At 48.5% G+C, this 24,434-nt stretch overlaps 1 protein-coding gene across 2 annotated transcripts in view; it reads left to right on the top strand.

The window, feature by feature from the left end:
- Positions 1-24,434, top strand: part of LOC100770129 (zinc finger protein ZFAT) — a 174,377-nt gene that overhangs the window by 63,095 nt on the left and 86,848 nt on the right. For both annotated transcript variants that reach the window (XM_035449597.1, XM_027431701.2), the window contains exons 4-7: positions 10,619-10,807; positions 13,193-13,343; positions 17,283-18,730; positions 19,541-19,773. In XM_035449597.1, the coding sequence (XP_035305488.1) occupies positions 10,619-10,807; positions 13,193-13,343; positions 17,283-18,730; positions 19,541-19,773 (2,021 nt within the window). The remainder of the gene's footprint in view (positions 1-10,618; positions 10,808-13,192; positions 13,344-17,282; positions 18,731-19,540; positions 19,774-24,434) is intronic.

A 24,434-nucleotide genomic window follows, 5' to 3' on the forward strand; every position in this document is an offset into this window, starting at 1 on the left:
TTAGTGGGGAAAGGGCATGAGACATGGAGGCCTCTGCCCTGCCTGGGCTCCTTTTCATTGAATGTGGAAGTTGTTGGAAGCAGGGCTCACCTGTCTTTCCCTCATCACGGGAAATGATGAGGTGTGAGAAAGCCTGAGGGAAGAGGGAAAGAATGGCGCCTCTTCAGCAGGTCAGCAAGGATGATTGATCTTCCTGAACTGCTGCATTAGCAGGGTGCAGCAAATGGGTGGCAGAGTCCCAGAATCTAATCCCTCAGCAGCCTGCTGTCCTGACAACTGTTCTGGGCCTCCCATTAATGTGGCTGATAATATTTGACTCTCTAGGGCACTCTGAGATTTCATTAGTGCTGGGGCGATTTAGAAAAGGTACTTGAGAATACTAGTGCAATGCTAATTGTACGGGAATGCAAGCAAACTGTCTACAAACTGTGATGCCCTGGTCCCGGAGACATGGGGCATGCAGAGCACTCTACGGCTTGCTGTGGTGAGTTTAAGGATGGAAAATGTGGGTGCAAATCCTTCCCTTTGTGTATAGGTGGTACTTTTGGCATTGCTGGGTTTTATGGCCTCAATGGTACTTCTACCATGGAGTCAGTTGTGCTAAGGTCTGGGAGCCTACTAAGGTCTGGAGTCCTGTTACAGTTAGGGGTAGAGATGAAGTTACCCAGTGATCAGTTGGTAGCAAGGGAGTCTAGGAATAAATGTTCACCCTACTCTCCTTTTTGTTTTTTATATACTGTTGGTGCCTCCAGTGGGCAGACCCAGTTTGAAACCAGAGGACTCTGGGGTCTATTGTGGGACCCCTGTGGGTCAGCCCTGGGGATGGGAATTGGGTAACGAAGAATGGGGACTCCGGGCAATGGTGGTGCATACATTTTAACCCCAGCACTTGGGAGGCAGATTCAGGAGGATCTCTGTGAGTTTGAGTCTAGCCTGGTCTACAGAGTGAGTTGCAGGACAGCCAGGACTGTTTTACAGAAAAACAAAACAAAACAAAACAAAAAAAGAAGAATGCTGGGTAGCCCAGAGAGGCCAGTGGGACTGCTGCAGATCACAGGGTCCATTTCTTCTTGTCTACCCTTAGAAGGACATGCCAGGCTGTGCTTCTTTGCAATGGCTGCCTCTGGTATTCTGCCTGAACACATGGCTGCATGCAGGGTGTTAGGTCCTTGTGCAGGGGAAGGGCTGGAGCACAGTGTGTGTGCCATCCACAAACATCCGCTTCCCTTTCTAAGGTTTGCTTTCTCCTGTGCAGTGCCATCACTTTTTAAAATACTTTTATTTCCCTAGGAAAGGAAATGAAACATAGAGAATTATGTTAATTTGCTAGGGCTCAAGAGCAACTTCGAACAGATGTCAAGAAATTAAATGTTATAGTTGTCAGAAACTTGGGAATACATAAGGCTAGGTAGCAGAGCGAGGCAGGTACAACCCAATCTCGACCCAGTTCCCACTCTCAGAGCTGACCCATAAGGGTTACAGATGTGACTCAGATCTTTCCTTACCTGAATGGGACACCTTGCAAGGTCCTTGGAGGATGCCCGAAACCTTCCTTTCATGGTGCTGAGCTCTGCCCATGCTGTTGTTCTATACTGGTCACAGTTGTGATGACGTTTTTTCCTAAACATGTATGGCTATCATAAGGGTTGATTTAGGAACCTGACACAGGAGACCCATGACCAGACATTGGACTGTGCTTGGGGAGTCCTGCTGAGGAAAGAGAGGAGGAGTCATAGGAAACAGGGGGCTCAGGAACATTGCAGGAAAACCCAAAGAAACCACTAGCCTGGCTCATGGGAACTCAGAGTGTGAACCAACAACCAGGGAGCCTCCATGGGACCGACTTAGGCCCTCTACATATATGTGACAGTTGTGTGGCTTAGTCTGTTTGTGTTACTCATGGCAATGGGAACAGGTGCTGTCCCAAGTGCTCTGACTGGCTCTTGGGAACCTATTCCTTATGTTGAATTGCCTTGCCCAGCCTGAATACAGGGGGAGCTGCTTGGTTTTATGGCAGCTCGATATGCCATGCCTAGCTGAAGCCCATGGGAGGCCTGCCCCTTTCTGAGTGATTGTGGAGGAGGAGTGAAGGGGAGGAAGGGGGAGAGAGTGGCAGGAGAGGCTTTTGTCGGAATGTATACTAAGTAAATAAAAGACACAGGAAAAGATTAATAATCACTACTGATAAACTGATCATGATAATATTGCAATAAAAGTATCTTAAAATTCTAAATTGTTTATTTCTCAAATTTTCAGACTGTGTTTGACCATGTGTAATTGGAGCTAGACAAGGTGTGTGTGTGTGTGGGGGGGGGGCGGGCAGTGGTGACTGGGTTTCAGCCCAGACCTGAGCTGGACTTGCAATGTGGCAGCCACTTTCTTCGAACCCCACTGTGTGACAGGGCACTGCAGATGCTCTCTCCTGACTCTCACAGTGACTCATTCTGCAGATGCTGCCTGTAGGTTTATAGAGTTATAAATGTCTCCATCGGGAAAGCAGAACAGGATATCGGCTGTGATGCCCTTGACATCATATCTGGTGATCTCTGCCATGCCTTCTCAAAGCTGACTTCCAGTGACATGTGGCCAAGGACCCAGCATAGCCTAATCCAGCAGGGCCTTTCAGAGGATGGAGCTGCAGAGACCAAGGACAGATGTTCGAGGCAGTGACAGAGTGATGTTGGGACCCCACCCACCTCATCTACTTTATTTGGCATGTCTAAATTGATTGCCAGAGGAGGTCACTTTAAAAAGATCCTTTGCAAAGTCACCATCCCAGTGTGCTGGAGTCACACAGTGCTGAAGTACAATACGGGATTTGATGGACAAGGGGACTTCGACTAAGGGCCTTGTTCTTTGGAAACATGGAATTATAAAAGGCTTGGAGGGGAAAAAGGATATGGAGCAATTGGCTTAGAAAGGCACTTGCATATGTGTAGGAATAGGGCTGAGTTCTGGTCACGGCTCTTGACAGTGCTCTGTCTGCAGGGACCAAGGAATCAGTACAGCACTGTTCTCTGTCTCTGTCTCTCTTCTGTGTCTCTCTGTCTCTGTCTGTCTCTCTGTCCCTGTCTGTGTCTCTCTCTGTCTCTGTCTCTCTTTTCCTCAGGAGAAGGACCAGGTGGCACAGATCATTGTGAGGTGCGTTTTGTGAGGCCCACAGCTGCTGGTGGGGTTGATTCTGCCTTCTGCCCTTTCCTGATGACCCAGCTCATCAGTTGGGACCAAGAAAAGGTTGTAGGGCTTTGACATCCCTTAGTTTTTCCCAAATCTTAAGTATCTAGGACGTAGTTCAGCTGTGGATGGGATCTTCTCTAGAACTTGTTGAAAAGTCATTTTAGACATGTAATACCGTTTGAAAATAATCTTCCCTTAGGATTAAATGTATATGCTAATTTTTTTCTGTCACCGTGATAACTGATTTTCTGCCACTTGTGATAACTGATTATAAGCGGGGGCAGGGGGGGTGCATTTAGTAGAGCAAAGCTACTTAACTCATGGTGTTGGGAAGCCAAGAGACTCAGAGTGGGCTGGGTCCTTCGAGGTCCCTCCACCTCTGCTGTGCCACAGGCTGGGGACTAAACTTTAGGCTTTAGAAGCACTCCAGCTTCAGAGGGCATTGTGTGACTATACACACGTCTGCAGTAGAGCATCTGGAGGACCTGGAGTTCGATCTGCACCCCACACCCCATCTCCCTTCGCTGTCTGTACTTTTAGAACTTGGTTGTGTTTCTTCAAAGACATCAGCTTGGGGCTGGGGTGATGGCTTTAGCAGTTAAGAACAGAGGACCTGGGTCCTTTCCCCAGCACCCACGTGGCAGCTCACGGCCACCTGTAACTCCTGAATTGGGACATTCACTGCCATCTGCCTTCTGCGGGCATTGTATGTACGTGGTTCACAGACATTCACGCAGGAAAAGACCATGTACACCCAAAGGAACAAACAAACAAACAGCAGCTTGCCAGATCTTCCGATTCCTCATCAGGCACTCATCCTATGCTGAGGGAGAAGGGCGTCAACTAGCCATCCTCTTGAACAAGAGACAGTTATGCCCCACACTTCTTGTCGGCACTAGCTAGGGAGTCTGGATTTCAGCTGAGGAGTCCCTCACTCTGCCCCATATCCTGGCATCTCAGTGAGGGGGCATCTTCAGCAGTGGCTTTATTGCTAAGTGTTCAATCTTCCTCTGTGCTGGGGACATAAACACTTGTCCGCTGAACATAGAATTGCCTCTTCATAGCAAGGAACACGGCTGCCCAGCCAGAAGAATCGGGAATACGCTAGACAGCCGTAATGGTACTGCAAATGCCTGTTGCTCCGGGAGCCAGCCGTGCCACTGAGTACACGGCAGGCTTTTGCCCAGACTTGAGTGGGGTTGCTCATCTGCATAAAGTGATTAGGAACAAATAGCCTCTTGCCGAAGGCACAGAGAGCAAACGCCAGTCTTTATTCCGGCCAAATTAGCCTTAAGCACAGATGGCCTGGGCCTGTCGGAGTGCACTAGGCTTGGTAGCTGCAGTATTTGAGCTGCCTGTGACGTGGCCAGCTTTCCAGAGACAGGGGTGATGGTTATGGCAATCGCCTTCCAGTGCAGTAATTTTCAACCAGTGGGTCGTGACCCCCTTTGGGGGGGGTCCACCTACCAAATATCTACATTACAGCTTATAACAGTAGCAAAATTACAGTTATGAAGTAGCAATGAAATAATTTTATGATTGGAGGTCAGCACAACATGGGGAACTGTATTAAAAGGTCACAGCAGTAGGAAGGTTGAGAACCTCTCTTCCAGTGTATCAGCTAGACCCCTCTGTTGTCTCTGGGATGTATTCTCTTAGGTCTTCATTATATAATACAGGCTTTGCTGTTTGACCAGGCCTTGTGCCATCCTGGAACCCATGCAGCTGACTCCCTCCTCTCCATGCACTTTGCCCAAACGTCCAAGTGGCATAATTTCAGAGGCAGGAGAGGACAGTGGGACAGGCTTGCTTTGCAGTCAGACAGACTTATACATGATGCTGGTCTGACACATCAGCCTTGTCACTTCTCCTCTTCCTGCACCCCGATCAGTTTCCTCCTCTCTCTAAGGAATTGGGAGTCATCCTCCAGGGCAGAGGGGACAGACAATGGCAGGGACAGTGTGCCGCATGACTGGAGTCATTGTCATCCATGGTTGACTCTGAGCTGCCAGAGGATAGGTGACTAACCTGGCCCTTTTCTGGGTCCTTAGTACCCTCTGTAGCACCAGATACCTGAAGGATCTTCCTTGTTATTTGCTTAAGGAATGGCTGACTTTCCTCATCTGAGATTTGCAGCCTTTTTGATCTCTCTCCACGTTGTTGAATATTGGGCACTGTGGGAGTTGCCCTGTGGAATGGGCTGAACCCTGCCAGTGTCACCGATCTTCTGTTTGACTAGGGAGGCAGAGGAGAAAGGGGTGAGCCGATGACAGGCTTAGTCTCAGCAGCTTTCCTGACCTACTAGTAGTTGTAGGAATGTTGGTGTGAGATGCGTTAGCTACACTGGAAGCCAGAGCATAGCCCACACTTAGAATTGCTCACTTCCACTGCCTGCCAAGGCCTGCACTAAACTGTCTCAGGTGGATATGACCTCCTCTGGGTGACTGACTGACTTCTTGTGTCCACACCCATTGTCAGTCTTCCCCTGCCATGTAAGATCCTTACTGGAGACACAGTGCGGCATTTGCCTGTTGACTTTCCTCCACTCTGAGCAGAGCATTGGCTATGCATGCTGGCCCATTGGCCGTGTGCACACAGTAGGACTAAATTCAAACCAAAGAAGTAGATCCATCACAGAGCTACTTTCCAAAGCAAAGGAAGCTAGAGAGAATATAGGCATTAGTTGGGGGAGAAGGCAGGAAAGTCTCCAAAGTCAGTAACTCAGAGGAAGGAAGAGAGTATTTAAAACACCCCATCAAAAGGCCTTGAAGTCTGTAAGCTGGAGACGGGAACGGCTAGGTGCTTGAAGAAGCACCTTGCCAGCAGGCTACTGTCCTGAAGCTCCCACAGCCTCCCCAACTTAGGTCAACTTAGGCCAACTTAGGTCCAGAAGACCTTCAGTGAGGAAAAGGCAACTTTGGAAACCACAGAGATGGGTGAAGTGAGGGTCCTGGGAAATTCATGAACAACCAGGTCAAGAGACATCTTGGTTGTTTTCCTCGTTGCTGACAGAAGCAGCCTAAGGAAGAGAGGTTTATTTGGCTCAAGGTTTCAGAGCATACAACCTGGCGCGGCAGGAAAGGCATGGTGTTCTCTCAGGAATACTGGGCGCGTGAGAGTCAGTTAGCAGGGCACTCAGGCTGGAGTCAAAAGCCCATGCCACCTTCAGGGTCTGCCCACAGAGATCTCTGTCTGCTAGTTAGGCCACTGTCCTGAAGCTGCCACAGCCTCCCCAAACAGCTCCACCTGCTGGAGACCTATTGTTCAAGCTCATCTTACATTCCAGCCATAACAAATGAAAAGAGGATTGTGTTGTTCAAATGCAGAGAACAGAAGGCTGCCAAAAAAAACCAAAAATACCAACCCTGCTATCAAAATGCCTTCTCTTTATTCCTATCCCTGATGGCTTTCCACAAAGACTCACTAAGTGGGGGGAATGTAAACAGGTATCCAGCAGCTGAGCTGGGTGCAGGGATGCAAGGAGCAGGCACACAAGGCACATGGTGGAGAGCTGGGCATTCCCATACACTTGGGGCTGTGTGTCTGGTAACATCTGGCTCTCCATGCCTGCCCTCACGTCATCCTTTTGTCTTAATCCGGATTCCTCACTACTCTCCAAGTGCCCCAGGCACTTGCCTTGGAGCAAGAGTGCTGGCTGTTCTCTGCATGGCCTTATTAATTCCAGTGTCCTCAAGGGATATACAGTGATCGTCCCCAAGAACCATTTCCCAGGATGCTCAGGGTACTGCCTGGCCCGCTGTGTCCCAAACTATGGGAAAGCCTCGTATTAAGGTTCCGAAGCTCTTCGGCAGAGTGTGGCTACTCCAGGCTCTTGATCTGCTTCCTGGAGACTGAGGAGACTCAGGGGTGGTGCTTTGGGGTAGTTGCAAAGTGACTGTGTGCTGGCTGTGCCACAGTGACTACTTAAGTTGGGTGTAGGGCATTTGCATGTGGAGAGGGACTAATAGCTCTGCTGAAGGGTCTGCTGGAACGCGGTGACCACCCAGGAGCGCTGAAGAGCGTGTACAATTCACCCTTACTCTGCCCTTTAGGTTTTCTTCCTATTAATTTTGTGGGTCAGCACATATACTTGTGGATTTCATTGTGGCATTTTCATGCACACAAACACACACGTACGCACACACAGTACCTTGCTCATATTTTTCTTCCTTCCTCTTACTAGTCCCCTAATCTATCTCTATCTCTGTCTCTGTCTCTGTCTCTGTCTCTATCTCTTCTACATACAAAAGACACGGGAAAAACATGCAACATATTGTCTCTATCATTCTCTCCCATTATTCTCTTATGTCCCCCCTGCTCGTCCTTTAAATCTCTTGCTTCCCCCATGGTCCCTTCTGTTTTCATGCCACTGGCCAAGCCCAGGACCTGTAGCCCTGGCACTCAGACTTGGAGTGCTGCTGTGTATTCTCAGTTCCGACAAAAGAAGGTGACCTTGCTACCGAGGGTGGAGTTGAGGGTGTGTAGCTGGGAGTGGAGGCGTGGCTGGCAGAGGTGAGACACTGGTGGGTGGTGACCTTTGATGGTTACAGCTCTTGGTCCGAGCTCTCTGCTTCCTGACTGTCAGTCATATGACCAACTACCTCACACTCCTATTGCCGTGCACTGGAACTAGCCCGATCGCCCACCGTACCTTTTGTGCTATGGTGGAGTGTTCCCACTGAACCATCAGCCAAAGTAGACTTCTCCCCACTTAAGCTTCGTCTATCAATTTTTACCCCCCAAAACCGTGGGGAAAATAACCAAGCCATATGCATACCAACGGCTTGACTACATAGCAGCCAGAAGAAGGGAGTCACAGAGACTGCAGTAGTTAAGGCGAGAGGCGTTCCGTCGTGTCTTCGCTACCTAAGCCAGGTCCCTCCATTCCTAATCTGATGTGGCTTCCGAACCTTTGCCCACTGCCAGCCACAGCTGCTTGCACTCATTTCTGCACTGTGTACACCTGGTGCCCACAGCAGAGCTTGCTCCCGTTCATCCCTGCAGCTTGTGTGACCTCCTCATCTCTTAGCCTGGCTGACAGTGTGTGCCCTTGTTTTCTTGGCTGTGGATTTATATTGTTAGCCATGATAAGCTTATGGTAAACTCAGATTCTCAGGTCCTTTGTTTTTTATGTCAACATATCTATTCTTGGCGTATCACCCACATATTGAATTGTATCCCATGGTGAACTCTGTTATAGAGCGAGATATCATTTCCAAGCCAAAAAAAAAATCCATTAAATGTTGTTCTTCCTTTTCATAGCATCTGAAATATCCTGCTGTAGCATTTATGTGCACGTATCACCCAATATCTAGGTGACGAGAAGACTTCTGTCACTCAGACAATTTGTAGGCCTTTGGAAATGTTTTTGTTAACAACCACTAAAAAATAAAACAAGGCAAAAATTGCCGTGAGGAGTGGTGCATAGCAAGCTTCATAGCGTGTGGGCTCTGCCAGCAGCCTTGGAGACCAGGTGCTGTGACTGTCGTGTGGCTTTCGGGATCTGACAGTATTCGTGCAGTGTTGGTCCTTGACTTGGGGTCTTGGAGGACGGCATGGGGTTCTGATTCACGATGATGATGCCTCCTGTCAGTGTTCTGTGTTGTTTGATGTTAGCGTGGGTAATACTAACACTAACCTGTTCAAGGCTAACCTGAGACTGTTCCCGTCAGGTCTGCAGATGATCCGGGAACTTGGCAAGCACTGCCTTAGTTTACGGCGTGAATGCTTGGTTTAATCATTCTGTTCCCTTAGCCTCACCTCAGCCAGCTTGGGCTTGCTAAGACTTCCTCCCCAGGTTATCTGTTGTACATTTACTGGTGCATTGTGTTGGTCTGGCTGGAGCTGACTTGAGATGTAGGAAGCACTGAAGTTGGGTTTCTGGCTGTCTCCCTGTGTGCCCCACCCCTACCCCTGCCTGCCTCATTGTTTCTTGGTTTCACTCTCACTTCCCTGATAACCCCTTGTGCTCCTGCAGTTTCCCAAACCTGCCCTCACACCTGCTGGTGGTCTGCCCACCTGTGCTGCATTCCCTTGTCTGTAGCCTACACTCTCTCGTCTCATCCAGGGGTGTGTGGAATCGCACTCAGTGGGTCTTTTCAGACTTGGTGACTCTGACACAGCTCTCCCTCCCTCCTGCCCTGCCTCGCCTCACTTGTGACCTCTGTCCAGTCGCTTGCTCCTTTGTTCTTCACTGATTTGTGGATGCTATCCCTGCTCCTTAGGCTAATGCCGAGGTTGCACCTGTCATGGCTGCTGTTGTATGTCTGTGACCGATGCATTTGCTCTGCCATGCATTGGAATGGTTTGTGAGCCCGATTGTGTCCTTCTCCACAGCATGACTTACATGTAAGGCTTTAAGCCAGCTCGCCTGTTCCTTAGGTTAGGTGACTTCAGTGTCTCACCGTTGCCTTTTGCTTGGCTTCCCCATTATCTTAAGAAAGGCCAGATAGCAGCCAGCCTTGAGAAACAACAGCTCCTGGAAAAACCTGGACCTACCGTCTTCCTTTGAGCCATCATAAGATGTGATAATCACCCGACCTCCCAGGAGTCCCCAGCAGGGCCAGGCACAGTCTACGTCTTACTTACCTAATGCAGGGTTGACTGGGCTCCATGTCCTCACAAAGCAGACTGGAAGTTTTCCTAGTGTTCACCATCTCCTAGACTTAACCTCATACTCTTGACACCTGTTTTGGTCACCTTCTCCTTTCTTATGAAGTTGCGGATACCACGATGCTCAGCCAAGTATGTATCCTGTGTCTTTGTCATCCTTTGTTAGACTGGAGCGCTGCCATTTTTAATCACACTCATTCCTGAACCACACAGCTCCTTCCTCATGACTGGTCCTCTGTCTTTCCCATCCTATGCATCATCAACCCTTGCTTTTTCACTCAGCCATAGCTCAGATCTCCACAAAGCCTTTCCAGCCTCTCCAAGCTGTTCTTTACTCTCGTTCCATGCAACACAGAGCAGAGACTGCTCTTGATCACACCTGTTGTCTCTGTCCGTTCTGCAGAAGAGGGCCCTTGAGGGCTTGGCGTGTTCTTGTCCTGCGTCCTCCATGCCTGGCATAGAGCAAATGCCTGGGAACTGTAAGCTGGTATAGAGAAAGACTTTCTTGGACTGCGAATCACAGGTCATTCTATCTGCAGTGCTGATATTAATGATGCTTCATGAAAATGAGCCAAATGTCTATGCAGCTTTGTCCAGCAGTGCATTCCTGGTACCTGGTTGTGACCTGGATACAATGAGTATGCTTTGTATTGAGTTTGTGAAGAGCCAGCAATGGAACATGCGCTAGCACAATGTCCTGCCTGGCATTACGGGCCAGGAAGAGAGAGGCAGGGGTGGGGTGGGCATGAGGATGCAGTAAGAGTCCTACCTATCTCCTCCTCCACTGGCGTGGAGGGTTAGCTTACTCATCTTGATATTTGCTCCCTAGGTAACAACGAGTCAGACCTTGAGCTAGAAAAGCAGTACAAAGAAGATGACCGAGAAAAGGCTCCAAAAAGACCTCGGGCTCAGAAAACAGAGAAAGTGCAGAAGATCTCAGGAAAGGAGGCAGGGCAGCTTTCGGGAGCCAAGAAACCCATCATCAGTGTGGTCTTAACCGCTCACGAAGCCATTCCAGGTGACCGCTGACAGGCTGGGGAAGATACAAAGAGAGCCTGTAACACAGCTGCCCTTGGGGCGGCCTGAGGAAGGAGGGCTGGGTCAGAGCCTATGTGTTAGGTGTCCCAGTGGAGCTATGTTTAGTCCCCTACGCATATAGGGGTGATCACAGACCTCATTATCCCCCGGGGCTGTCATGCCAGTCTCCTCAGCCAACTCTGTTGTCACTCAGGTGTGCAGAAACAGTCCCCTCTGTGCCTCTCCCCAGCCCCTCAGCTGGTGGTGTTCCTGTGGTAAATTCAGTGACTGCCCCTTGGTGGGAGCTTCCACACAAGTGCAGCCTCGGTTCTGCAGGCCCAGGCAGACGCTGCCTGGCTGCTTCACGTTTTGATGGTATTCACTAAATATTTGTCAGTACTAGACATTTTTCCTTTTCCATGAACATAGCTGGTAGATATGCTATATTTTCTTTTGTTAAAGGTCACTTGTAGGAGAGACTGTTTCAAACAAAAACAGTGTCTTGGAGTTTCTGTTTCTGTGATAAAATGACATGGACAAAAACACTTAGGAAAGAAAGGGTTTATTTCAGTTTGCTACTCTCAGGTGGTACTCCATTGCAGAGGGAAGTCAGGTCAGGAACTCCAGACAGGAACCTGGAGGCAGGAACTAAAGCAGGAGCCATGGAAGAGTGCTGCTTACTGGGTGCTCACTCATGGCTTGCTCAGTCTCCCTCCCTCCCTCCCTCCCTCCCTCCCTCCCTCCCTCCTCCTCTCTCCCTCCCTTCCTCTCTTCCTTCCCTCCCCTTCCTTCCTTCCTCCCCTTCCCTCTCTGAGACAGGGTTTCTGTATGTATTCCTGGCTGTTCTGGAATTCAGAGATTCATCTGCCTCTGCTTCTTGAGTACTGGGATTAAAGGTATATACCATCACTACCAGCTCAATCTGCTTTTTTGGCACAAACCTTCCCAGTGTTGGCACTGTTCACAGTGAATTGTGCTTTCCCACATAAATCACTGGTCAAGAAATTTCTCCAAAGCTTGCTTCAGACCATTGTGATGGAGTGGAGGTATTTTCTCAATTGAGGTTCAAGTTGATGTAAAAACTATACATCACAAACAGTTTGTAATGGATTCCAGGCTGTCATAAATGTTTTAAACTTTTCATGCATTGGGGGTATTAGCTCTGATACAATGAGGACACTGTCATGGTTTTCAGAACAACCACTCCTTTGAAGCAGCCATAGTTAGTGCTTATAGTAGCCACTCATATTCAAAACTCTGAATACGTTTTCTCTTTTATACTTGAGTACAAAGTAAGAAGAGAAAAGGCCATATAAAATTAGGCTACTTGAACTTTCTGGAAAATCACTCCATCTGCCTTCCTCGGCTTCCGAGAAATATTATTGTGGATAAGGAAAGTCCCAAAGGACAGTTCCCTGTTCTCAGTGGTTGCTAGAGAAAATTTCACAGCTTTTCTTAAAACGTTGTGGTAGTGTTTTGAGATTCTAAGATGGTAAAACATAATCAATTCTCTTTGGTATTTTAGAAACAAGTGTTAGAGAGGAATTTTTTACACCTTCTCAACCTTCACTCAGCTTACTCAACTCACACATATATACATTCACGTTCACACTCATACACTTACACACACACACACACACACACACACACACACACACACACAAATACACACTCCATACATTTCCCCAACTCTCACACCTACTCATCCTCACACGCGTGCATGCACTCTCATGCAGCTATACACACACAGACTCGTGTGCTCACACTCAGACACAATCACTTTCTTGCACAGACACACATGCACCAATACACCCATACACAAGCTCAAACCTTCACGTTCATGCATCTACACGCATGCACATATACGCTCACCCCCACAAAGTGTACCTGCTTTGAGTGGTCTTGGGTCAGTTTATGTTACAGAGTAAAAGCAAAGGTGACCCTGGGGTTTCTTCTCTTCTAACTTTCAACTTCTGTTCATGGGAAGAGAACCAGGGACATTGGGGTGCTCGCACTCCCTTTTTGTTAACTGCTCTGCCACCCCATGCTGCCTTGATGTGACTTTATACTTGCTTCAAGTTTAACAGCTATGGATTTGTAGAAATTCTTGCTGGGGACATGTGCATATTTACCTGTTTCATAATTAGATAGAGTGAAACTGTACTTGCAGAAGACTTCTGGGCACATTACTAGAAAAACTGTATACACACACACACACACACACACACACACACACACACACTTAAATGTGTTATCTGAATAAGAAAACCAGTGTGTTTACATGGAATTCGTACAGTAAAATGCCCCCAGACCTGCTGACTCTGATGGACAGGGGCAGGGTTGTTGTCAACATCATAGTAAGCAGCACACTGTGTGTCAACCTCAGGTGCTACCAAGATTATTCCAGTGGAGGCTGGGCCCCCTGAAACAGGAGCAGCCCCTCCCGAGACAACTGCAGCAGACCTGGTGCCACGGAGAGGGTACCAAGAATATGCCATTCAGCAGACCTCGTATGAGCAGCCCATGAAGTCAAGCAGGTGAGTTGTCCCATGGGCTTTTTAATCAGAGGTGGGTTGCAAGCAACATTCGCAGTGAGCAGGAAAGATGTGTCCATTTTCGGGTCTGGATTCTGCTCTTGATCGTATCTGTAAAGGGTCTTAACTCATTAGTTTAGCTGAAGAATCCAGCCCCCTTCCCCATTATGTCCTAGTATAGTTCTTCCTCAGAGACCAAGGCAGAACAGTGTGCCACTTGCCTTCACAGGGGTGTCGTTAAAGAGATGCAAACAGAGCCTGGTTTGCACATACTGTGATAGTGTCTCTTTTTTCTTTTTCTTTTTTTTTTTTTAAGGTTAAATTAGAAACAAGCTTGTTTTACATATCCATCCCAGTTCCATCTCCCTCCCCTCCTCCTCTGCCCCCCACCAACCCCTTATCCCATCCCCTTTCAGCTCCCCAGCGAGGGCGAGGCCTTCCATGGGGATCTTCAAAGCTGTTACATCATTTGGAGCAGGGCCTAGGCCCACCCCCAAGTGTCTAGGCTGAGAGAGTATCCCTCTATGTGGAATGGGCTCCCACAGACCATTCCTATGCTAGAGATAAGTACTGATCCACTACCAGAGGCCCCATAGATTGCCAAGGCCTCCTCACTGACCCCCATGTTCAGGGGGTCTGGATCAGTCCTATGCTGGTTTCCCAGCAATCAGACTGGGTTCCATGAGCTCCCTTTGTTCAGATCAGCTGTTTCTGTGGGTTTCACCAGCCTGGTCTTATTTAAAACTTTTTTTTGTTGTTGTTTTTCGAGACAGGGTTTCTCTGTGTAGCTTTGGAGCCTATCCTGGAACTCGATCTGTAGACCAGGCTGGCCCAGAACTCACAGAGATCCACCTGCCTCTGCCTCCCGAGTGCTGGGATTAAAGGCGTGCACCACCAACGCCCAGCCGATAGTGTCTCTTTCAGTAGGGATACAAGCACACTGTAAAAACAGCCACCATGGTGAGGTCTAGATAGAGTGACACTGTACTTGAAGAAGACTTCTGGGCACATTACTGGAAAACCTGTGTCTCCCCGCCTGCCCAACCCCATATTCTACTGCAACCCATATTCTTTCTAGCTTTCACTTCAGCCCTAGTTCACTGCATACACTAGTTATTTTTCATCATATACTAATAATATATGTGCATATGTGTATATTCATTTGTCTTTCTCAAATACAAAATACTAAATGAACTATTCTTTTTTTACATTTAAAAACTTTACTGCACCTTGAAAGTCTTTCACTTTCAGTACATATTAAAAATATTTTTCTTCTCGTGTGTTTCTGTTCTAATTCTAACAGCTTAAAAAAAGAAAAAGAAACGACTTATGTAGCCCAGGCTGGTCTTAAACCCATAGTTTTCTTGTGTCGATGTTCTGTGTTTGAGGATCGCAGGTAAACTCACCACGGTTTTCTGTGGTAGGTAGTGTCACACTCTGGTCACCACGATTTTCTGTGATGGATGGTGCACTGTGTCATACTCTGGGAAGGTCACCTTCCCACACTTATTCAAGACTCCAAGTGAAATTGTTCCATCAAGGAATGAGTACTTAGAACTTTAATCGGCATCCAAAACTGCCCCTCCTCCCAGGGCTTGGGTCTCAGTTGGATATGGTCCTGCTGAAGTCAGTTCATAAACATAAGCGGGGTCTGAACACTAAGTACTTTTCTATGTGGGCACCTTCAAGGATATGGCTGTCCTTAACTCTTGTGAAAAATGGGCATTGGAGGTGTTCATTCCTTCAACTGGCTGCCCCCTTGTTTCTTCCAGGTAGATTCCCAGAGGTAGAATCACTGCCGTAGGGTGTCTGGCCCTTGATTATTCTTCAGCAGTGCCTCCCTGACCAAACCAGAAACACTTGCAGTAAGATAATTCACAGAGCATTCTGTGCCCTTCACAGCCCTGTGCACTAGTTCACAGTCATCACGCCTGGCTCAAGCTTAAAGTCAAACGGAGTCTGCTCAGCATCCTCACCAGATTTAGGGTCTTCTCCAAAAGCAGGCCACCCAGAGCACTGCTAGTATTTATCTAATAATAATAATAATAACAACAATAATAATATAAAAAAAAGAACGAAAGAGTCTCTGAAGGCCATTTAGGCCTTTCAGCAGATGGGGGAATGCTGGGATTTGATTTAATTAATATTATGAATCCAGTGCTTCTTTTTTCAGTGTTCTTTATAAAACGTATCACCTTCTGGATGTCTTTGTCATTTGGGAAAGATCCAAATCGCTTTCCTTAAAGAAGCCTTGGGCTTAGCATTCAGGCTTCCAAATTGGAATATTTTAATTTCGTCATGTGAGTTGTACTCTCTAGTATTTATGGACTGCAGTCCACGTTAAGTGCTATAAATTTAAAGAGACAGTGGTATGAACTCTCTCATCAATACAGACCTTATATCTGTGGTAGGCACAGTTTAACGGTGCTAATTAATAGCACTGTCTGGTTATCAGTGTGCTGTAAATCCTTCTTGGCTAGCCTGGTTAGACCTTCCAGAGGTTCATTCTTTCCTCTCTTCCTTGATCTCCCTCACTGTTCTTGTTGCTGGAGCGGGCTCACTGCACTGCCATGTTGGCAGCAGAGGAAGCCCCTCTCAAAGAGCCTTCTTCTCCAAGTGCACACTCACTCTGCGGAGGGGCAGCCATGCTCCAGAGGCCATGGGCTCCTGAGGTCAAGTCACCAAGCAGTTGTTGATGTGGGGCAGCTCCTTAGTTTTCTTAGGTGTAAAATGGGTTGATGAGAGTGGGGACCAAACGGTCAGCACACAGCTTGTTAAGTCCTCACTGGTCATTAGTGAGGGCCACTGCTAGATCAGTCATTGTATCCCTCGCCACATTGAAAGAGGTAGGCTCCATTTGGGGGGTCATGCTTTTTTTATTCCCCACCATATATGCCAAATCTAACACATGCCCCTGATATGCCGCCTGGTTTAATCAGTAGAAACTGTTTATTTAATGGTGTGTGAAGTCAATGAAGACAGTGCTATTTTTCCCCACCTAAGCTCTTACCCAATGACGGTGGAAGAGGACAGTTGGTAGTCCATTGGTTAAACCTCAGGAGAGAGGAGTGTGGTTTGTGTCAGCTGTGAGCTTGCCCGGAAGCCGGCCTCTCCTACCTGAAGCCTAGATCGTGACCGGCTGGGCTTCAAGTTGCCTCTTTAGCTAGCTATTGCTTCCCACAGGCAGGCACACCCCTGCCATCTAGCAGACGACATAGGTCTTCTTCCAAACGTATTACCACCTACCTGTGCTCTCCATTTCTGGGAAGAAGTGGGAACATGGAAAAAGACCAAGGGTGGGTCTCTCTCTTAGGAGCGCCCTTCCCATGCAAGCTTGCAAAGAGGACAAGAGCCATCCTGACAGTTAATAGAAGGGCCAGGCAGCCACGGATTATCCAATTTGTTGATTAAGCTCACCACATCTAGTTCCACGGAGACTGAATTTGCTTTGGTATCCTAGAACGGACACAGCTCTGGAGCATGCCTCGTGTGTGTGACTATACTCATTTTTTTTGTGTGTGTCTTCTACCCCCTGTTTCTGTTCCCTTCTCTTGCCACCAACTTTACTGTCTTATTACGTTTTGACCCAGATGTTAGCATAGCAGTTCTTCTCCAGCAGCCCTCTGTTTGGTTAGAGCTGCTTTTCGCTCTGCTCCTCAGGCACTCCTTTCGACAACCGCCATGCTGCTATGGGACATTGCAGGGCTCCCTTCTCTCTCTGCTGCTGGACTTTGTGCTCCGGGAAGACCAGCGCCCTCTTCCATCATTGTGTATGCCTATCCTGTTCTCCCCACACCACACCCAGGTCTTCCTTGTTGAGTCGTCATTTTTCCACCTCTGCCCGTTCCCTTGTAGCTTGACTGCGAGGCCTTTGGTAGTCGGTTCATCGGAAAGTTGTGTTGTCCGTCCCCAGAGGTTAACGGTGTTGTTGTCCGCCCCTAGGTTAGGCCCCACCCAGCTGAAGATCTTCACCTGTGAATACTGCAACAAGGTCTTCAAGTTCAAGCACTCGCTGCAGGCCCACCTGAGGATCCACACCAACGAGAAGCCGTACAAGTGCCCCGAGTGCAGCTACGCCAGCGCCATCAAGGCCAACCTTAACGTGCACCTGCGGAAGCACACGGGCGAGAAGTTCTCCTGTGACTACTGCTCCTTCACCTGCCTCAGCAAGGGCCACCTCAGGGTGCACGTTGAGAGGGTGCACAAGAAGATTAAGCAACACTGCCGCTTCTGCAAGAAAAAGTACTCTGACGTCAAGAACCTCATCAAACACACCCGGGACGCGCATGACCCCCAGGACAGGAAGGTCAAGGAGGCTTTGGATGAGCTCCGCCTGATGACCAGGGAGGGCAAGCGGCAGCTGCTCTACGACTGCCACACCTGTGAGCGCAAGTTCAAGAACGAGCTAGACCGGGACCGCCACATGCTGGTCCACGGCGACAAGTGGCCCTTCGCTTGCGAGCTCTGTGGCCATGGGGCCACCAAGTACCAGGCCTTGGAGCTGCACGTCAGGAAGCACCCCTTTGTTTACGTCTGTGCCATCTGTCTCAAGAAGTTCGTCAGCTCCATCAGGCTGCGCTCGCACATCCGAGAGGTGCACGGGGCAGCCCAGGAGACCCTGGTCTTCACCAGCTCCATAAACCAGAGTTTCTGCCTCCTGGAGCCTGGTGGGGACATCCAGCAGGAAGCCTTGGGGGACCAGCTGCAGCTGGCAGCTGAGGAATTTGTGTGTCCGGAAGTGGATGTGCTCAAGGAGGGTCCCGGGGAAGCTCAGCCTGAGGTGGCTCCGAGGGAGCTGGAGGCCCCGGGAGAAGCAACCACCTCGCCCGTGCCCTTGGCCACCTCCCAGACTGAAAGTGCTTCCCTTTCCCCCTGCAAAGTAGGAACCACTGTCGTCGCGTCTGACCTCAACCCTCTTGGAGTGGTTTCGGATGACTTTTTACTGAAAAACGGTACCTCCCCAGCCGAGTCCCATGCTGTAGCCGAGCCAGCCTTGGATACACAGCATGGAGGCTCAGCCCAGACTCAGGGTGAAGAAGTCACACTGCTGCTGGCCAAGGACCAAAGTGCCAGACCAGGCCCAGAGAACCAAAGTGGCCAGAGCCCTCCAGGTGGAGGGCAGAATGCGATCGCTCTGCCAGCCAGTGAATCTGACTCTAACAGGTGTCTCAGGTCAAACCCAGAGGAGGCCTCAGACCTCCTTCCCGCAGTGGCTGAAGGAGGGGAACCTGGAGTGTGCCAGGCCGACCCTTCGAAACCCCCATCCGAGCACCACCCTGGCAGCACAGCGTTCATGAAGGTCCTAGACAGTCTCCAGAAGAAGCAGATGAACACCAGTCTGTGCGAGAGGATCCGGAAGGTTTATGGAGACCTGGAGTGTGAATACTGTGGTAAGGAAAGGGCTGTGCTGGTCACACGAGCCTTTGAGCAGAGCTTTCCTTCCCAGCAGCCCTGTCCGTTCCTATCATGCTGTCATCACCTTGGGTTCCATTTGAGCTCGTGTCTGTTTGCAAAGGACACCACCTAAATGAGCCACCCTCCTCTGTGCTAGATAGGAGCAGTGAGCCCAATCATCAGTCACAGTTGGAGCCTTCCCGGGATCAGCTGGGATGATGCGTAGCTGACCACGGTGGGGGTCATGCTGAGGGCCGCTCACCATCTACCATCTTCTGACCAAGAAGGATCCTTCTTCTGGTGTTCAGTTGTGGCTTTGTCAGTCGGGTAGAGAGGGTAGGGGACTGGCTGCCGCTCTGCGCTCTGGGTAGGGAGGCCCAAGCCGCTCCCTTCTGAGCCTGTGGTGAGAGCTAGGCGTGTGGTGGGAGCTCCCAGGCAGCAGTCAGGAGAGGAAGTGGGCAGACCAGAGCCTGTCTCATAGCCCAGGATGTCAGGAGGACTCGGAGGCCCTTGGATTTGTGCATTTGCAGGGTGATGTTTGACATAATTAGCTCTCGATAAACATTTCCTTTCTCTTTTCCTAGCCCTAACACCATGTGAAAAGATGGTGGTACCTTAATACTTGAAAACTGCCATTTTTGAAAAGTAGTTTCCTGACAGAAGTGTGGTGGAAAGTGTGAAGGGGCATACCAGATAAAGGAGATAAATATGGTAGTTAAAAAAATAATGATTATTTTTTTTAAAAAAAAAAATCAAATTCAGTATAAAAAAAACTTCCTTGTTCTCATGTGAAAATATTTTTTTAGGCAAACTTTTTTGGTACCAAGTGCATTTTGACATGCATGTCCGCACCCACACCCGGGAACACCTGTATTATTGCTCCCAGTGTCACTATTCTTCCATCACCAAAAACTGCCTTAAACGCCATGTAATTCAGAAACACAGTAACATCTTGCTGAAGTGTCCCACTGACGGCTGTGACTACTCGACTCCAGATAAATATAAGCTACAGGCCCATCTTAAAGTTCACACAGAGCTGGTAAGTAGCAAGCCAGAACGGCAGCCCTCACCTCCCCGCCCCCGGGTGCCCAGCGCTCTCTCATGTTTATGCCAGTAGAGGTGTCTGTGCTGCAGGCACTGTGAACGCCCCGCGCCTCGCCTCTTCAGACACAGAGGGGCCCCTCCCGCCTCTTAACGACACCTCACAGAGCTTTCTCCCTCCGGCTGGCTCCTGGCTCCTTCCGTAGCAAGTCTCTGATTAGATTGAACGAACTGCATTCTCTGCAATTTTTTTTTTTTTTAGCATTTGAGAAAGTTTACAGAAGAAAGATCTGCAGAATGGAAATGAAGCAAAGGTTTCATAAATGGCATTTTAAAGAATTATTAATAACAGGAATGATAATAGCTGCCTGTAAGTGTTGTTGGGGGATTAAGTTGGATGATTGGATTGGATTAGGTAATTATGCCAGGAACAGTGTTTGGTAGGCAGTGTGGCAGGTGTCGTGAATGCTAATGACCACTGTTGTCACATTAGCGGGGCACTTATTGTAAACACCACCAGCATGTAGGAAGCATTTTGATTTAAGAAGTGACATGTTAATCCAAGGTGCCATTAACGCGCAGGATGGGCCTGTCTGGTTCTGTGGTACTTGATCACACAGTGATGCAATGAGCAGATGTTTGTTTTTGCAAGGTCTAGTCTGTTGGGAAGAGGCTGACACTCCTGAGAATGATTTACGACTCCCTAACATAAAAAAAGAAGCCACACCTCAGGGCACACGTGGCTCTCTTTATGCCAAAGGTGGCACAAGCAGACTTCAGAAAATGAGTTGCTCTGCTTTTCTCATACACGGGTGGTTGATCACTAAGGTGCAGTCGTGGCTTTTTTTTTGGGGGGGGGGCTGGGGTCAGAGCATGTTGGAATATGCCATTTCCCAAATTCCCACAGGCTCTGTGGCCTCAGAAGCCTGCCACCATTTATATAAAATATACTCTTAAAAGTCTGTCTTGGTCACTGTTCTATTGATGTATAGGACCCCAGGACCAAGACAACTCTTAGGAGGAAACACATTTAATGGCTACAGTTTCAGAGGCTCAGTTGATTACCATCATGGGGGAACTACACTGTGATCTGCAGGCAGAGAGATAGACTCTGGGCTTGACATGGGGCTTTAAAACCTCACAGCCCACCCCTTGCGACACACTTTCTCCACCAAGGCCACACCTCTTAGTCATTTCAAAAAGTGCTGTTCTCTTGTGTCCAAGCAGTCAAGTGTATGAGCCCATGGGGGCCATTCTCATTCAAATTGCCACAAAGTCATTACGTACATACTCATACACGCACACTTGTGTACGATGGTACATAAAAGCATGTGTGCACTCATATGTACATAGACACACCTGCGCGCGCGCGCGCACACACACACACACACACACACGCACACCCCTGTGTATATTTTGTGTATTCCTATTCTGTTGTTATTGCAGTGTTAAAATAGAATGGCCAAGTAGTTGAGCATAAGTGCCAGCTGCACTGGCTCCCCACCGTTCACTGGCTCCCCGCCGTGCACTGGCTTCCTGTCATACTTTGTTTCTCATTGTCCCCTCACTGTCTTCCTGTCGCAGGCTTGCTTTTGGTCTTGATCTTGCTCCTCCCTCCTCCTCCTCTGTCTTGTCCCTCCCTCCTTCCCTCCCTCCTTCCCTCCCTCCTCCAGTATGGCGCTGGGGTGTGTGGTTCCTCAGCTTTTCTGTCGTGACTGTTAGGTTGGCCCTGAGGCTGAGGGCGTGAGTCCAGTGTTAGAATCGACCCTTGGTAGGACCTTGCTCCCATTTACCTTGTGTTTGGCATGAGTAATGGAACTAGTCCATGCCTCAGTAGTGTGTGTCTGTTTCTCGATGTTGCTCTTGCTGGCTGTAGGTTTTAATTTGTATATTTTTTTTTGTTTTTGTTTTTTGTGGTTTTTTTTTTTTTTTTTTTTTTTTTTTGTATTTTTGAGATAAGGTTTCTCCGTGGCTTTGGAGGCTGTCCTGGAACTAGCTCTTGTAGACCAGGCTGGCCTCGAACTCACAGAGATCTGCCTGCCTCTGCCTCTGCCTCCTGAGTGCTGGGATTAAAGGAGTATGCCACCACTGACCCCGAAACCTTCTTCTTTAGACTAAAAGGGGAATTGTAGTGGCATCTAGCTTTGCCAATGAGAGTGTTAGTGGCCACTCCCCTTTGGTCGTGGCTTCAGGTGTACAGGGAAGCGTGAGACAGGTGCGCTCTCTCTCTGTCTCTCTCTCTCTCTCTCTCTCTCTCTCTCTCTCTGATATTGACCAATCAATATTTATCAACCAATAAGAGAAACATGCATACAGAAGGACATCCCCATCGTGCCTCAGTTGACTCATGTAAGGGTCCAGAGCAGTGCCTGGTGCAGACTGTTACTAACATCATCGACCTTACTGTTTTGAAGCTAGCTGCTCTGGACAGGAGCTAAGCTGGTGTCCACGGAAACATTGACTTTGCAGCCCAAGCTGCCTCTTCTTCCACATTCAGAATTTGTCCGTTACCTGTGAATGTCCTGGGGCTGCTGGCCTGACCTGGTTACTTTCTTCCTCGAATGCTGATTCTCAGTCCCTTGACCACATCCTGAGTGTTGGGGTCTTTGGGGAGCATGACCAATATGCTGCTGCTGCTGTCTTTGGTGTTGACTTTGTGTATTTCACGTCTTACGTATAAACGGCTATTGTATATGCAATCCTCTGAGTGAATAGTCAAGACTTTCCTCGGGACAGCAGTGCTAACAACAGTAGACCTCTAAGATTACTGGTGTTGACTGTCAACGTCCTCTCATAGGGAGAGGGCGTCATTGGATGCTCTCCTCATCACAGTCACTCTTTCTTGTACCCCACAGCAAGCTGTGTATCATTAGTTCTATCCTAATTGCATGTGGCTCTGGGGTCTCTGGGGGTGCTAGAGTGTGCAGATTGTGGGAGTGTTAACTGAAGTGCTTGGAACTCCATCTGTTTAGCTACTTGTCATTAGTTCTGGGGTGAGACTTTTCTTTGTGTGGCTCCTTTGGGGTCACCCAGACTGTAGTAAGTAACTTCTCATCTGTGCTGTAGAAATAAGCACATAAATTCATCACTTTCCCAGGTTAGCCTTTGATGGAAGTACATTTTGGTTTGCCATTGGCTCCCTGTAAGGAGTGGGTGCTTGATTGCTTCTGCCCAGGGAACATGCACACAGCACTGGCATTTCACCTCTCTACTTCTGTAGTGACGAGTATGGTTGTGACTTCCTTCAGAGCACTGATCTCACCTTTAGCAACATGTAAGATGCTCTGGGGAGGTCATCCTTGGGGCAGAAAGCTGCCGGTTTGATCTCGTAGTCACTCCTTGGGTTTTTACTTAACTCCTGTGCCACCTCTAGTTACCATGCAATAACTTGGTCTGTGGTTATGCCATATATGAGGGATGACAGAATCCATTCCATGGCCTTATCACCGTCTCAGCTATTCATTTGGTGGTGGCGGGTCATTAGTCTTAGATTTGCTTTTCTTGGTGAGCCTTTTGGACACTGGCCCATCCTCTGAAGGAATGTGGCAGAGATGGGCTTTGGGCCAGATAGGCAGAGACTGTGTGGTAGACAGTCGCATGTTGCTAAGCGGCAGCCATTCCTCAAGCCACACAAGTTCATGTCTACACATGGCTGCTAGCTAGAGAAGTACAGCATTCTGACGCAAGGAGTGCGACTCAGTTAACCATCCTGCTTCTCATCAGCACTCAAGTTTTCTTAGCGTTTAATTTATACCTTTGTCCTTGTCGCTATCTCTACTTCCTCCCATTGAGATTTTCTATCTATCTATCTATCTGTCTGTCTGTCTGTCTGTCTGTCTATCTATCTTATACATATACATACATACATACATACATACATACATACATACATACATACATACATATTTTTTAAAGCAAGGTCTCATTCTGTAGGCCAGGTTGCCCCCGCCCCCAGATGCAGGTTGAAGCCACCTTGTCCTGCTCAGCTGAGGTACTCTCAAAGGTACTTAATTTGTTGCTGTTTCTGAAGGGGGCAGCTTTGCCCTCTGTGCGCCAGGCACTTAGGATACAAGTAAGACTGTCCGTACCTGCAAGGGGCACTCTGCTTTGTGTGGGTCAAGTAGACCAACAGTGGGAGGAGAAAGCTAGCAGGTCAACAGCTTCCTCTCTCCCCAGACACTCTGAGGGGGACTATGATTCTGAGGTTGAGGGTATTTGGGCCAAGAAAGAGGGCGGAGGAGGGGATGGTCAGCCAAACCTGGGGCGAAAACTACTGGAGAGACTTGGATTTCATGCTAGGAAGTGGTTCCTCTGAGGAGGTGAAGGACTGCAGTGAAGAACACTTCCATGAAGACTCCCAGCTTTTGAATCTGGGTGACATTTGTGGTGGTTGGAGCTTGCTGTCACTTATTTCTGTCAGGCAGCTGAGGATACCACACAGGGACAAGTCCCCTTCCCTTCCTGTGGGTGCTGTTGACCTGATAAAAACGGTGTTAGCTCTAAAATATTCCATATCTGGAAGGGAGGCTGTTGTTTTAAAGCTAGGTGATGTGCATATGGTTTAATTTGTTCTTTTAAAATGTGAAGTTCAGTGGAGCTGAGTGTATATTCCGAGCTATGCAGCCGCTGGTAACTTTGGAACATTTCTGTTACCCCATA

This window comes from Cricetulus griseus, chromosome 10 (genome assembly GCF_003668045.3).
Source record: "Cricetulus griseus strain 17A/GY chromosome 10, alternate assembly CriGri-PICRH-1.0, whole genome shotgun sequence".
Lineage (NCBI taxonomy): Eukaryota > Metazoa > Chordata > Mammalia > Rodentia > Cricetidae > Cricetulus > Cricetulus griseus.